At 40.1% G+C, this 15,092-nt stretch overlaps 1 protein-coding gene across 1 annotated transcript in view; it reads left to right on the forward strand.

The window, feature by feature from the left end:
* Positions 1 to 15,092, forward strand: part of LOC121512526 (capping protein, Arp2/3 and myosin-I linker protein 3-like) — a 105,176-nt gene that overhangs the window by 54,086 nt on the left and 35,998 nt on the right. The window contains exons 16-23 of the mRNA XM_041791828.1: positions 2,086 to 2,190; positions 2,309 to 2,378; positions 4,510 to 4,591; positions 4,738 to 4,834; positions 5,001 to 5,055; positions 10,204 to 10,376; positions 12,187 to 12,255; positions 12,652 to 12,745. Of these exons, the coding sequence (XP_041647762.1) occupies positions 2,086 to 2,190; positions 2,309 to 2,378; positions 4,510 to 4,591; positions 4,738 to 4,834; positions 5,001 to 5,055; positions 10,204 to 10,376; positions 12,187 to 12,255; positions 12,652 to 12,745 (745 nt within the window). The remainder of the gene's footprint in view (positions 1 to 2,085; positions 2,191 to 2,308; positions 2,379 to 4,509; positions 4,592 to 4,737; positions 4,835 to 5,000; positions 5,056 to 10,203; positions 10,377 to 12,186; positions 12,256 to 12,651; positions 12,746 to 15,092) is intronic.

Genomic DNA, 15,092 nt, shown 5'->3' on the forward strand with positions numbered 1-15,092 from the left:
AAGAATGTGACGCCAGCCATCTACTTCACAATAGGCAGACTCAAACTGCTTTGGAAGCCAATCCGTGGCGGGCTCCATATTGAAATGCCTGTCTCAACCGAACTGTAGATCAACCTATAGGCACGCCCACTAAGCTCGACTTTCTGTCAGCTAGCTAGTTAGCATTGTGGTACAAATAAATGAGAGTACATGAAGACATTAGCTAATGAGACACATTTGTTTTTTTGAACCAGGCTGTAAACCAGTTTATTTCTTGTGTGAAAACCAGCTATTTAACGTGTATTCATAAGGGACTTCGGGTGTTCCTGCAGCCAGCCTCAAGCAGACACTCGCTGTGTTGCAATGTTTTGCACTTCTGCATTGGCTTCATTACCAATGGTTGGTTGTTGAATGGTTATTTATAAATAAAACAGAATAAATGCCAGAAATCAAACCAAGAATTAAACTATGTATAGACCTGCTTTAGAAGCTAGCTTTAGCATAGTAAGCTTTAGCTAGAGCTAGGATGGATTTGCTAGCGACATAGTTAACATTACAACATAACCTATAAGATGTAAGCCAATGTAGCTACAATATCTTTAGCTAAAGCTAATGGAGCTTACCCATTCAACCTTTCATGCAACTTCTAAAATGGCTCTAGCTTGAGCAAATGTAGCAAAATCTAAGGTAGCCAATGTAGCTTTGTGTGTTTAACCTTTAGCTATGTTAGTTATCTAGCGACATTGCATATGTAGTTTATGTAGCTAACGTAGCTTTGGTAGCTTAAGATTTAGCTATGTTATCCAAGTAGCTACGTTATCTACGTAGCTGTGTTAGCGTTGGCCTTAGCTTGATAGCTATGTAAGAATGTTTTCATGGTGGATGAGCTTTCTCCTGTAACCAGACTGCTTACTCAGCTTTATTAAACTTTTTTATTTGGGTTTTGCAGGTCAGTTTTTTTAACTTTTAACTTTTGGTATCCAAACCTTACCTGATTAATCTGATTTTATTTTGAAAGTTTTAGTGTGTATTTCTGTTCTGACAGATGTGTTATCTCACAGTGGTGGTCTGCAAGGGCTGTGCAGTCTGCAGCCAGACTGTGTTGTTGATTAATTGCAATCAGCTATAGAAATTGTGAGAATAATTTTAACTACATTTTAATCCAGTTGATAGCCCTGGATTAGATTTTTTTTAAAGCATATTCCCAAAATAAAGTATGGCCTATTTACATTTTTTAGGCTTAGGGATTTTGCTTTCACATAAATCTATGTGTGTTTGCACACAGATAAAGAAGAGTCAGTCCTCAGCAGAGATGTATATAATATTTATACTGAATATCACTTTAGATTATTCATATTTAAAAAGTCCCCTAAGGTGCAGGCCTAAAGAAGCTGCAACAGAGCACAGTGGAGAAAAAGCCACAAACCTCAGCCTCACAGAAAATATCAGGAACAGTATGTAGTCTGCTGGTTTAGGCTCTGCTGAGGTTCATTTATAAAGACAAGCAAAAACCAAAGAGTTCAGTATTAGAATGTTATGTACAGTGTGGGACCTAGATAATAGATGATTATCACTGAAAATATCTCAGTAGTTTAAGGATGGAAAAACAGCGGAAATAGCCCTTTAAAGACTGACTCTGTGAAAGATTTGTTCTTTGATTTGATGCTGAAAACAGAAACGTTGTTTTGTTTACACTGAGTAAAATCTAGAAATATACTGGCTTAAAAATCTGATGTGAGTGTTTTCCATTCCAGACAGATTAGTTTTACTTTGCTACAGATTTTATTGATTTAACTTTTGCAGATCTATTATTTTATTGAGACATTTCATCCATTTAAAAATAAATCCCGTTCTCTTGTAATCTAGGTTTAACAAATGATTTAGATATCTAGAAGTTATCCACAGAATTCCTCTGATGTCTTCATCAATAACTCAACAGTTTTCCTCCTAATTGCTCCTCTCTCCAAACGACCGTCGGTCAAAGGTTTGGAATAAACTGCTGAGCTGCTTAAACCTCGAAATTCTTCATTACCCAAAGTAAATTTGTTTTGCAGATTAGCTGAAGAAGCTCTGCTCCTTCTTCATCTCTGACGTTTTTTGTGTTAGGAAAGTGAAGGACACGCTGCCGCTGTTCCGTCAGTTCTTCAGCTCGGCCTTCAGCCTCACTTATGTCAGCCTGGCCTCCATGAAGCTGCCTCCCGACGTTCTGAGGTACTCACCGCGTCACCTCGCATTACCTCCACAATCTGCCTCCTTTTCATCCTCCATCCTCTGTAATAAACGTGAGGAGACCCTTGTTGACTCGCTTCTTTTCATCCCATCTCCACAGAGCTCTGCTGACGGGGTTAACCTCCAATCCTCACATCAACGACCTTCATCTGGACATCAGCGGCTGCGAGGTAACGCTTCATCTCTGCAGTAGTCATAGACGCTCAGGTTAAAGGAACACTTCCTTCATCTGTCCTTACATGAAGCACCCAGCATGTCTAGCCAGAGGAGATCTTCAGAGAATAAAAACCTCCTCCCCCTTAACCCTGACTGAGTCTCCACTGAGGTGGAACCACACAGAAAAACTCAGCAGATTAGGCCGGCTGTGTTGAAGATCATTTAGGACCAGTTTAGGTGTTTCCTCTTTTAGCTGGTCAGGATTTATTCAACCAGCAGCTGAAAATTAGGCCTTACTTGCTGCAGTGAAATAGAAGAAAATTTCAAAGTGTAACCCCAGTTCCAAAAAAATTGGGACACTGTAAAATGTAAATAAAAAACAGAAGATTGTCAAATCTCATAAACCCATATTTTATTCACAATAAAACATAAACAACATTTGGGATGCTGAAACTGAGACATTTTACCATTTCATTAAAATATTAGCTCCTTTTGAATTTGACAGCAGCAGCACATCCCAAAAAAGTAGAGACAGGTCCATGTTCATCACTGTGTAGCATCCCCTCTTCTTTCAACAACAGTCTGGGAAAGTGATGTTTCTGATGTTTTCTGTTGGTGAAAGGTCTGGACTGCAGGTAGACCAGTTCAGGACCCGGACTCTTCTCCTGTGAAGCCATGCTGTTGTGATGGATGTGGTATGTGGTTTAGCATCATCTTTCTGAAATAGTCAAGGCCTTTCCTGACAGAGCTGCCCACACCATAGGCACTAATGCAACCCCATGCCATCAGAGATGCAGGCTTTAGAGCTGAGCCAGGAGAACGAGCTGGATCCCTCTCCTCTTTGGTCTGCAGGACACAGCATCTGTGGTCTCTGAAAAGAGTTTCCCCCTTTGATTCCTCTGACCACAGAACAGTTTTCCATGTTTCCTCAGTCCATGTTAAAATAGCTCTGGTCCAGAGAAGACAACGGTGTTTCTGGATCCTGTTCACATATGGCTTCTTCTCTCCATGATCCAGCTTTAACTGTCATTTGTGGATGGCACGGCCAACTGTGTTGGCAGACTATAATTTCTGGAATGTTCCTGAGCCCATGCAGTGATTTCCAGTACCGAATCATGCCTGTTTTTAATGCATTGAGGGCCTCAAGATCACCAGCATCCAGTACTGACCTTCAGCATTGTCCTTTGCTCCAGATTCTCTGAATCTAAAATTATTATGAACTGTAGATTGTGGGAGATTTAAAGTCATTTACATTAAGGAACATTTATTTGAGTTTTTCATAGGTTGGTGAACCTTTACCAATCTTTACATCTGAGAGACTCTGCCTCTCTAAAATGCCCCTTTTAGACCCAGTCATGTCACTGACCTGCTGCCATTTAACATAATTAGTGGTAAAATGCTCCTCCAGCTGTTTTTCATCAGTGCCCCTTACTTTTCCAGCCTTTTGTTGCCCTGTTCCTATTTTTTTGAGATGTGTTCCTGCTATCAAATCCAAAATGAGCTAATATTTTTCATGAAATGGTAAAATGTCCCAGTTTCAACATCTGATATGTTGTTTATGTTTTATTGTGAATAAAATATGGGTTTATGACATTTGACATTCATTCTGGTTTCATTTACATTTCATACAGCGACCCAACATTTTTGGAATTAGTTGTTTTTTTTTAATGCTTGTGTTAAGTGAATATAAATGAATGTATTTTGTACTTTTAATGATTAAACACAGGCCTACTTGTAAGTACTTATGTTCCATTTTGACCGAGTTTGTTCTGCTAAATGCTCCTGTGTTAAATATTACGGACTGGCCATTTAAAATGCCACTGTAGACGCTTTAAACTTTATTGAGGTTTAGTTTTTTGGCTTATTTTACAGAAAAACAGGCTTACTCACTTACAAAAGAAACCATTCAGGTTCTGTTTATGTGTCATGGCAGCTTCCTGGCTTGTAATGATATTTATTTATTCCGTTTTTTAGAATAGAAAATGCTAAGCTAACACCGAGTAGAGCTGCAGAGTTCAGGCTGCTTGCAGAGACAAAACAAAGCTTCAATAAATCTGCTTCAGTGAGGAAAATAGAACAAATCCCCAAAGAGTAAACCTAAAACGAGTCTGCTTCTCTCCATTATGTTGTTTTTTCTGTCTCCAGCTGAGGTCTGCAGGAGCCGCTGTGATCCAGGAACTCTTCCCCAGAGTCTCCTCCATCGGCACGCTGGATATCTCCGACAACGGTATGCTTCCACACGTCCCACTGTGACCTTCACTTCCTGTCCTGAGGCAGGCCGGGGCCCAGTTAATGAAGCCAGACATGCACTGTGTGTATCTCTATATGTCGGTGTATATATGTGTGTGGATATATGTGTGTGTGTGTTGACAGGGCTGGATGCAGACCTGCTCACAGTCCTGCCGGCGCTCTCCAGACATCCATCGCTCAAACACCTTCATCTGGGCAAAAACTTCAACATCAAAAACAGGTGCTGCTGCTGCTCCCAGTCATGCTTTACTGCACTTATTTATGTGTGTTTATTTGTGTGTATTTGTGTGTGTGTGTGTGTGTGGCAGTGCTTCCGCTGCTCCTGGCTGGCGGCAGGAAATGACTCGCTCCGGCTCATCGGGCCCGTTCTGTGTCTGTGTCTGCAGGGTTCTGGATGAAGTCCTGCAGAAACTGGTTCAGCTCATCCAGGAGGAGGAGTGTGTGAGTGAAACACAAACACACTCTGAAGATGCTGACTCAACAGTTTTTAGACACTGGGTTCGCTCCATAACAAGTCCTCTGCATAAAAAATAGATCAAACATGGACAGCTTCAATAGTTCCAGTATAATGATGATGGTTTTAGAGCCCTCAGCTCCTCTAGAGACGAGGTTTCAGTGAGAGAAGCTGCTGGTTATGCTGTCAATTTTTGCTAAGGTGTATCTACCCTGGAACTTCAGCTTGTCATGGACAAGGCTGAGAGGGAGAGGGATAAGACACGCCCACTTCCTACTGTCCCTTATCAGCCACAACATCATTCAGTCTTTGCTGCTATTTGTTTCGGATTTGCAGACCAGGACTAAGGTGAGACGACATCTCTGTCAGAACGGAAATACTTTCAAAATAAGATCAGACTTTTTGATAAGGGTTGGGGCAAGGGCCAAGGTGAAGGTGAGAATTAGGATACCAAAAGAAAGAAGTCACAAACATCCCCTGCACAACCTGATTACAAAAGATTTAATAAAACAGAGTAAACAGTCTGCTTACAGGAAATAGCTCATCCTCCATGAAAACAATCTAACACAGCTAACGTAGCTAAGGCTAAAACTAAGGAAGCTGCATTATCTAGGTCAGGGGTTCTCAACCTTTTCAGCCTAGGACCCCCAAACTAAAGGTGCCAGAGACCAGGGAGCCACACTGTACCTGAGGGTGGTTGAACACAGCCATGCACATTCAAGAATAGTCATGTGCAGATGAGGGGGGATAAAGGGGAGAGCTTTCTGGGGCCCAGCCAAACTGGGGACCCATGGAGGTCAGCAAAATGATGGTCCATTGTAAAGTTAAGCTGTGGTATTTTAGATTTTACCTGAATAATAACCACTCTTATCAAGGAAACAAATTTTAATTCATTTGTGTAGTAAGTAGCCCTCTAAAAATATATTTAAAAAAGCTTATAATGGCATAAATGGGAAAGATGGGGAAATTAAATTTTAAAAGCAGCAGAAATTACTTAGAAATGCCAAAAAATTGGAAAAAGTGGCAAAAAAATAAATTTAAAAAAGGGTTAAAGTGGCAGGAACAGGCAGATAAAAAGTGGTGGAAAGGGTTCAAAACTGACAAAAAACAGGCTTCTTAGTTGCAAAAATACGTTAAAATTAGACAAAATTGGTGTAAAGTGGCAACAGTGTAATTCAAAAGTGTTCTTAGTTTTCATTAAGGTTTATGGAGACCCCCTCTCAGTGTCTCGCAACCCCCAATGGGCTTTGTTAGCTGCACTGGTAAGGTTGCTACATAAATAATGTAGCTAAGGGTAAAGCTGTTGAAGCTATGTTATCTACATAGATAACATGGCCTAAAAGCTAATTTAGCTATGGGTAAAGCTTACAAAGCTTTGTTACCTACGTAGATAACATAGCTACAAATATACTGTAGATAAATCTAAAACTAACAAAGCTTTGTTACCTACATAGATAACATAGCTACAAATCTACTGTAGATAAATCTAAAACTAACAAAGCTTTGTTACCTACATAGATAACATAGCTACAAATATACTGTAGATAAATCTAAAACTAACAAAGCTTTGTTACCTACGTAGATAACATAGCTACAAATATACTGTAGATAAATCTAAAACTAACAAAGCTTTGTTACCCTATAGATAACATAGCTACAAATCTACTGTAGATAAATCTAAAACTAACAAAGCTTTGTTACCTACATAGATAACATAGCTACAAATATACTGTAGATAAATCTAAAACTAACAAAGCTTTGTTACCCTATAGATAACATAGCTACAAATCTACTGTAGATAAATCTAAAACTAACAAAGCTTTGTTACCCTATAGATAACATAGCTACAAATCTACTGTAGATAAATCTAAAACTAACAAAGCTTTGTTACCTACATAGATAACATAGCTCCAAAGCTAATGTAGCGCAAAATAAAGTTAACAAAGCTTTGTTAACTACGTCGGTAAGGTTGCCATATAATAATGTAGCTAAGGGTAAAGCTGTTGAAGCTATGCTATCTACATAGATAACATGACCAAAAAACTAATGTAGCTAAATCTTAAGCTAGCAAAGCTTTGTTAGCTACTTAATGTAAGGTGATGTAGCTACATAACTTACACAGCTAATGAAGCAACAATATCTACATAGATGAATGAGTTACAAAGCTAGTTTAGCTAAAAATAAAGCTAACAAAGCTGTGTTCACTACAAAAGTAACATAGCTTTGCAACTAACATAGCTAAGGCTAAAGCTAAAACAGCTATATTAGCTATGTCAGATTATGCTACATTTGCTAAAGTTAACATGTTATTGAAGTAGTTATGCAAACAGAGGCTCACTTTAACAAACACTTGCTTACTTTGTAATATTAAGTACGTAAACAATGAAGCAGTGTTAGCTTTAGCTCAAGCTAACGATGATAAAATGAGCCTCGTTTGCTTTCCTTTTTCTAAAACAGGTCTATGCATAGTCTGTAAGGTTTACAGTGTGTGCCAGCGTGCTTGGAGTTGGCCTGGCTGGTTTAGCCCTGCTCTAGAGCAGGACCATTCTAGCACAGCTTGGCACAGCCAACCTGGTGATGGAAAAGCAAATCAGCACGGCTTGGTTTGGCTCTGCCTGGCCAAAAGTTATAGTGGAAAAGCCCCACAAGTCAGTGCTTTCAGACTGACTGTGTGAGCGCTGCATCTGCCCTGTGACTGATCCACACTTTCCCACATGCCAAGAATCTTGAGAGAAGAAGGCTCCCCTGGCTACAAGATTTTTTTACAGATTAAATGACCTCCATAATAGTCCATGTGTGCAATGTGGAAAAGGCCTATGCATCTGCCTGTGTGCGTGTGCTGACACGCCGGCTCATCCTCGTCATTCCAGTCAGCCAAAATGACAAACAGCCTTCAAAATTCTCTGTCATCATTAAAAAAATCTGTCGATGACTGAGAATTTTTAGTTAACGTGACCTCTGTGCCTGCCTGCTGTAAAAGCCGTGTATGATGATCACACAGGCAGTCTGAAAGCCCTTGTTGTTTCACATGCACGCTGAAAGAACTACCAAGTTCTACTTCTGAGCTCGGGTCATAAAAGGAAAATGCATATTTACTATGTTTAGTAAAAGCTTGGGTGACTTTAAGAAATATTAAATCAAGTCATGTCGTTTCTGAGAGTTCTACACTGCAAGTTTGAGATGTGGAAAGATTGTTTTTTTACCAGCTAGGTTAGCAAAATACTCCTCACTGTAGCACATTCCTGTTCTTGCAGTGATGTAAAATTAGAACTTAACAACTTAAAGCTGAAGTATGTGTAAGCAGTTCTCTACTTTAAATGTTTTTATTGAGATAAGACACCCTGATATCACTCCGCTGAATTTGAGTACTTAAATTTGCAGAAACAGAGGAGTACTATCTAATGTGCACTTGAGATTCTTGAGATTGTCTTTGTTGTCTCATATCACCAGAACTGCAGGAGTGCAAAACAAATACAGAAAGGACTCAGCTTCATTAAGAAGCTGGTGAGCAGTGCACTCTGACAGACACTTGAATGCTCCTTAGCAGTGCCATTATTATGTCAGAGTCCTGCAACTAAAACTGAGTTTAACACTGATTAATGATAAAATGAATATATCGCTAAATACTGATCAGCTGTTGATTATATTGAATTTAATCTGATAAAAGTTCTAAAGATTGTTTTTGCATGCAAGCAAGTAGATTTGACTAGTTGTGTTAGCTATTTATCTCAAAGCAGAGTGCACATAATATGCAACTCCCCCTGCCTACTGCTACCTATTGAACAATTATAGGGCTTTTTGTGAGCGTTTTTTTGATGCATACTTATATTTCTGTGGAAGTGCACATCAACAAGGTGCAAAAACAGGTTTTTGGGCGGGGTTCAGGGCTTTTTGCCATTGCTTTTATACACAATAGCAAAGGAGATTTAGTAAATGACATAAAAATACTGCAAACATGAATGAAATGAGAAATGTGAAGAGTAAATAAAGCAAGTGCCTCTTTGACAGGAAGACAGTCTGTAGAATGTATAAATGAATGTCCACATAGAGCGTCAGTCGATTTCTATTGTCTAATTGGTGTTTTTATCCAAAGTCTCTTCTGTGTCTGCGAATGGAGCATCCTGGAGATGCTGAATTTAAACTTTTAACTGATTTATTCAGTGTTTCTACAACTTTTAATTATTGAGTTTGTTTGTTTTGGAGAGCAGGAGTGCTTTTGAGATAAATCAGCCCTCGTTGAAATGATTTACACTAAAAAGATCCAAAACTAAAAGCAGTGCCGTCTCTCTGGACCTGCTATATGTGCCAAAGATTCAGAGCTACACAGAAGACTTTTATTGGAGAGTTGTCTCCTGGTAAATTACCTGAAATCTGTCCCCCATCCTGCATTTGGAGCTTTATTGGACCCATTTCCAAGATCAATATCAGAACAAATCCAGGTTTAATTAAAGAGCAGTTTTAAGGTCCTGAGGGCATTTAAGCTTGTGGTGATTTTGGCGCCCCCCTGTGGATACCTTTGATCTTTTTACATGAGCATTTCTATTTTTGCTAATGAAATATCTCTGTCTACTGCTGCAGTCTGGAGATTTAGTTTCCTTATAATGACAAGAGACAAAGACTTAACATTTTTCTGCTGAAGGATTAACACCGTAGCTGCTATAGTTTTCCTCTCAGGCCAGTCTAACAGGATTATGGGAATGAGGATCTTGTGCAGCCAACCAAGGAAAGTTTTCATATATTCTTTTCTTTCCAGACAAAGAAAAAATAAGTAGCATCAAATGTGAACAAAAGCTCATTTTCTTACCGTTGATAGTTGTGCATAATGTATCACAGTCAGCGTGTCACAGCAGCATTAAATATTACTGCTGTGTTTCGCCCTCGCAGGCTCCGTGTCTGTATCACAGCACACATTCTGTAAATAATTCATACAAACAGCATGTAAAGGCACGTCGCTCTGCACTAAATCTCACCTCACACCTCCCCAGGCCCCTCGGTCTCCTTCCAACGCTAGATTTTCTCTGCTTTATTTATTTATTTATTTTAACAATACAGATACTTGCTGACTTTTACACATGCCTCCTTCTTGTCTTCCTCCCATTCTTCTCCCACTTACTCCTCCTCTTCTTCCTCCTCAGGCCTTGCAGTCTCTCTCTCTCACCGAGTCCCGCCTGCGCTCCAGGGGCACCGTGCTGGTCAACGCTCTGGGCAGTAACACCTGCCTGAGGAAGGTTGACCTGAGCGGGAACAACATGGACGACATTGGTGCCAAGATGCTGAGCAAAGCACTGCAGATCAACACCACGCTCAGGTGAAGAATGGCGTGAAAGGTCCCCGAGACATGCCTTTGAAGTTTAATGCCGAAAAAACACTCCAGTATTGGATTTTTGCACGTCTGAAAACCTCTCTGTTTCAGCCCTGCTCAGAACGAGCTGTTTCTGTGTCTGTGGCTTTAAATGTTAATTAGCTGTCTGACTCCACCCCTGGCCACGCCCACTCTCAGGAAATGGATGTGGCTTAATGGTTGTGGCTTTCTTGGAACTGGAGAGGAGGGCAGAACTTTCTTCCAAGCAGGGAGGGCCATCTGAACCTGGGGGCGGGGCTAACTCCCCACATGACTTCATGAGGGGAGTTAGTTCATGAACACCTGAGAACTGCTTGTTTAGCACACATTTTCTGAAAGGCAGAGAAAGAGAGAGCGGCTTTTTTCTGGCTCTTGGGGGGTTTGTGGATGGGCCAGGGGCACATATTTTTGTTAGAAAGCCCTAAAAAGGTGATTTTTGCATAATATGTCCCCTTTAACCTCCTGAGACCCCGCATGCACATATGAAGACACAGTCACATTTTGTCTAAAAATTGTGATAAATTCTGCTATTAAAACTTTTTAGATGATTTGCTTGGGATGTCTACAGAATTTTCTTTAGTTTTTTTAGGAATTTTCTAGGCGATGCTTTGATTTTTTCAAATTTTTGATACTTTCAGGAGAATTCGGGGAAATTATTTTCAATGTTTTGGGAATATGAATAAGAATTTGGGTTGGAAATTTCCTTTAAAATTTTCCTTTATTTTCCTGGAATTTTCAGGGATTTTGTTAAGATGTTAGGTCAATTTTTGGGGAATTTTTTCCTTGAAACTTAAGTGGAATTTATTTGTACATTTCTGTGACTTTGCTTTGAAATTTTTAGTGACATTTGCTTTCAAGTTTTGGGGAAATTGCCTAAAATTTTTAGGAACTTTTCCTGGGGGGAACTTATAAATGTTCTACCTTTTTGGTAATTTTACGAGAATTTTCAAAATTTAGGAAATTTGATTGGAAATTTGGACAGTGAATTTTCATCAAAATTTACCTGAAATTTCATGGATGTTTTGGATTTTTTTTTTGGTGGTGGTGGTTTGGGGGGGGGGGGGTCCTTAGCATTTATTTGTAATTTATTTGTAAGTATGGGGGAATTTGATTAAAAAAAATTAAAGTGGAATTTGCTTTGAAATAACATGCAGACACCATATTTCAGTGTAAACTACTTCCTGTTTAACGACAGGGCGTAGGTTTACTTACCAGGTCCCGATCCTGAAGGGGCGGGAGAAACAAAGAAATTCAATACAAACAAAAGCTCTGGTCTCAGGAGGTTAAATCTTCAGCACAAAAAGTTTTCTCAGCTATGTATGGAAAGTTTGTATTAAAATTAAGTCCAGACACTTCACTCCCGGTCGTCTGAGACTGGAGTGTGATGTAAAGACATAACAGAGCAGCTTCTATGCTGAGCTCTCTCACGCCTCATCACTCCTGAGACTCCTGTGCTTGAGAAACAATGGCGTATCGTCACTAAAGTTTTGCTGGGATGTCTGCAGAGGAGAAATAATAAATTGACTCATCATGAGGTCAGAAAGAGAGCAAATTCTGAACAGACCGTTAGATTTCCCGTTCTATGACATAGAACAGCTGTGAACAAAGTACAGGTTGGCTTATTTCACATTTTAGGGGCCTGTAGATACTCTGGATTCCCAAATATCTGTGCAGAAATACTGTAAAAGTGGCTTTTTATTCTTCCCTTTAAATAAATGACATTGTATTGTTCTATAACGAGGTTTGCATTTTTCATCTACATTTCTTTCCCCTGCAGGAGTGTGACGTGGGATCGTAACAACACCTCTGCTGCAGGATTTCTGGACGTGGCGCGAGCACTGGAACAGTAAGAGGAGCATTGAAACACGTTCTTTGTGAATACATGCTTGAGTAAATAAGAAAACACCTTCATTATTTGCAGCGTGCTGGATTAACCTTCTATTTCAGATCATTTAAGCGTCGGAAAATTTGCAACATGAGCCGAGCAAATTGTTGCTTTCCACTCTGCTATCTGAAACGGTCCAGGCTTCCTCGGGGCTGAGGATGACATGGTTGCAGAGATCAAAGTATTACTCAGCGGTTGCGTGGAGTTAGAAGGATATTTTGGGATGAGCTGGGTCTGTCGGGGATGTTAACCTTATCTAACCCTGAATCTAACCTACTTTCTGTCCTCTCCTCAGCCCGTCACTGTCTCCTTCAATAACTGGACCCCTCTCTCTTCTTCTGTTGTTTCCTCTCTCAGTAATTTCACCTTGCAGTACATGCCTCTGCCTCTGAGCGACATCAGCCAGGCATACCGCAGCGCCCCCGAGAGGACTGAGCAGGCGCTGACCAAGGTGGGCATCAGGCTTTGGCAGAAAATAAAATTTAATCTTTCACACTGGATAAGGGCAGCAGAACATCTTGATCATGTTGTCTTACACCTTCAAAAGCAAGTTTTCACTTCGGCTGTCTGCATTCAGGTCAATAATTCATCAAATGTTCCAGACAGAAAAACAGATCCAGGCAGATCAAATACTTTGATGTGTTTGGTTTCTGCCGGAGGCGAAAGTTACATAAAATAATCAGAGAAACAGACACAACCATGATCAACAGAAGAGAAGAAACTGCAGACGTTGAGGTCAGCTCTATCTTCATAGATTGTACCAGTGGTGGACTCAGGGTAGACGAGGGTCAGGGGCTAAGAGGATAGGCACCATTGCTCAAAAAGCTGTCAAACATTTGTGGTAAAATTGTTAGAATATGCCTACACCACTGTGAAAACGGACGAACCATTCAGAAACTGATTTAACAAAGATCGACACTGGAGGATGAACTCTAGCACTTTATTTCAACTTCTCTACTATTAGACATGCTTTTCTCCCACTGAGACGCCATTTATCATGTGTTGTCCATTTAAGACACTTTGTCTCTAAGTATCTTCTAAGAGGGAACTGAAGAGGCACTTTAACAATTAAGAAACAACTCCACAGAACTTGGAACCTACCTAGAGGGTGCATACGAGCCTGGGTGTGTTGAAGGTAGCATTTGGGGTTTGAGGTCATGGTGTTGGGTCTGCATGGGGGGTCCACTTAGGTTTATCCTTTCATTTGAACCAGAGGTGGAAAAAGTACCAAACTTACTTTGGTTAAATATACTTGAGTAGAAGTAAAAGTACTGCTGTTAGTTCTACTCAAGTAAAAGTAAAAATAATCCATTTAAAGTTTACTGAGAGTAATGAGTAGCTACTCGTGATCCCAAAGAGATTTAAAAGGTGAAACATGAAATTTCTTTACAACAAGGTTGTTAAGTATGAGGTGTTACTTTACCTTAAGTGGATAAAATGTGGGATCATTCTCTCAGACCATCATGTGTTGTGGAAGTCAAACTTGTAACCATTTTCTTGTTGTTGGCAGAAAGCTTAGACTTCCTCGTTTTGGCTTCTAGTCTTTATTTTTCACTCAGTAGTTTACTCAGTACAGCAGCAAAATATACTTAACTATAGTAGAAGTAGTGATTTTGATAAGTAGTCAGAAAAGTTCATCTGACATGCCAGATGGATTTCTTTCACACATCCATCTGGTAAACCTTCCATAGACGGTGTTTGGGAAAGGGCAGAGGCTTTGAAAAAAAACTGGAGGTTTTCACTCTCCAAGTTTTTTTCAAAGCCTCTGCCTTTTCTCAAACATTTCATATTGAAGCTTTCCCAGATGGATGTGTTTCACACATCCATCTGGCATGTCAGGTTACACTTTAGCAGCATCCACGCTAATGTCTTCCCTCATAACAACACCAGCCTCTTGTTGCTGCTTGCTTACGTCACGACTCCGCCACGCCTGAAAGTACTGCCTAAACAGTTCAGATGGGAGCTTTGCAAGATGGATTCACCAGTTAGAAATGCACAAATGGGCGAATCCGTCTGCTTTGAAAGGTTAGGAGATGTCAAGAATGCATAACAAATGAAAGCTGGGGTCTCAGGAGGATTCCCAGTCATCAAAATTGAAATCAAATAAATCTCAGATGTAAACATAACAGGAGCAGAGATATGAATGTGCAGAAACTCTGTTAGCTGATAAATCTCTTTACTGTGATGCCATCAGGGACAAAGTTGTGATGGAGTTTATGAAACTGATTTCCATTCAGACTTATTTAAGCTCTCTACTGTGCAGTCAGACGCTGGGCAGAGTCAGATTTAGAGCTGAAACCATCAACCGGAGTGGAATAGCATTTTACCTTTGTGGTGTCTTGGCTCCATGAACATGCAGATACTGCATCTGCATCGACCTGCACTGTATGTCTGTGGGAGGCCACAGGTTGCTCAAAAATAAAGACACCAAAATCTACATTTCATAACGTTACATATTCCAGGTATACATGCTGCCACTTGACCTTATAAAAACCCCGTAAGTTTGGACCCTGTAGTTAAAATCACCTTATATGGTAAAGAGTCCATGCATCCATCTGGGGGGGTTTCTGCCAGTCCAAGGAGGAGTCTGGTGTTGAACCTCATGCACTGAGTACTATTAATATCATTTCTCCTTAGGAGTTATATAAACTATCTCCTCCTAAGTCTCCTGAGTTCTGAGGTGGACAAGCTGCATTAAGAAAATTACTTGGCTGTCATTAAAAAACCAACCTTTGGCGTGACTGTACTTTAAACCAGAGCTTTTGCCTTGAGGATTAAGTAGCAGCTCATTTTGCAGC

This window comes from Cheilinus undulatus, linkage group 7 (assembly GCF_018320785.1).
Source record: "Cheilinus undulatus linkage group 7, ASM1832078v1, whole genome shotgun sequence".
NCBI lineage: Eukaryota > Metazoa > Chordata > Actinopteri > Labriformes > Labridae > Cheilinus > Cheilinus undulatus.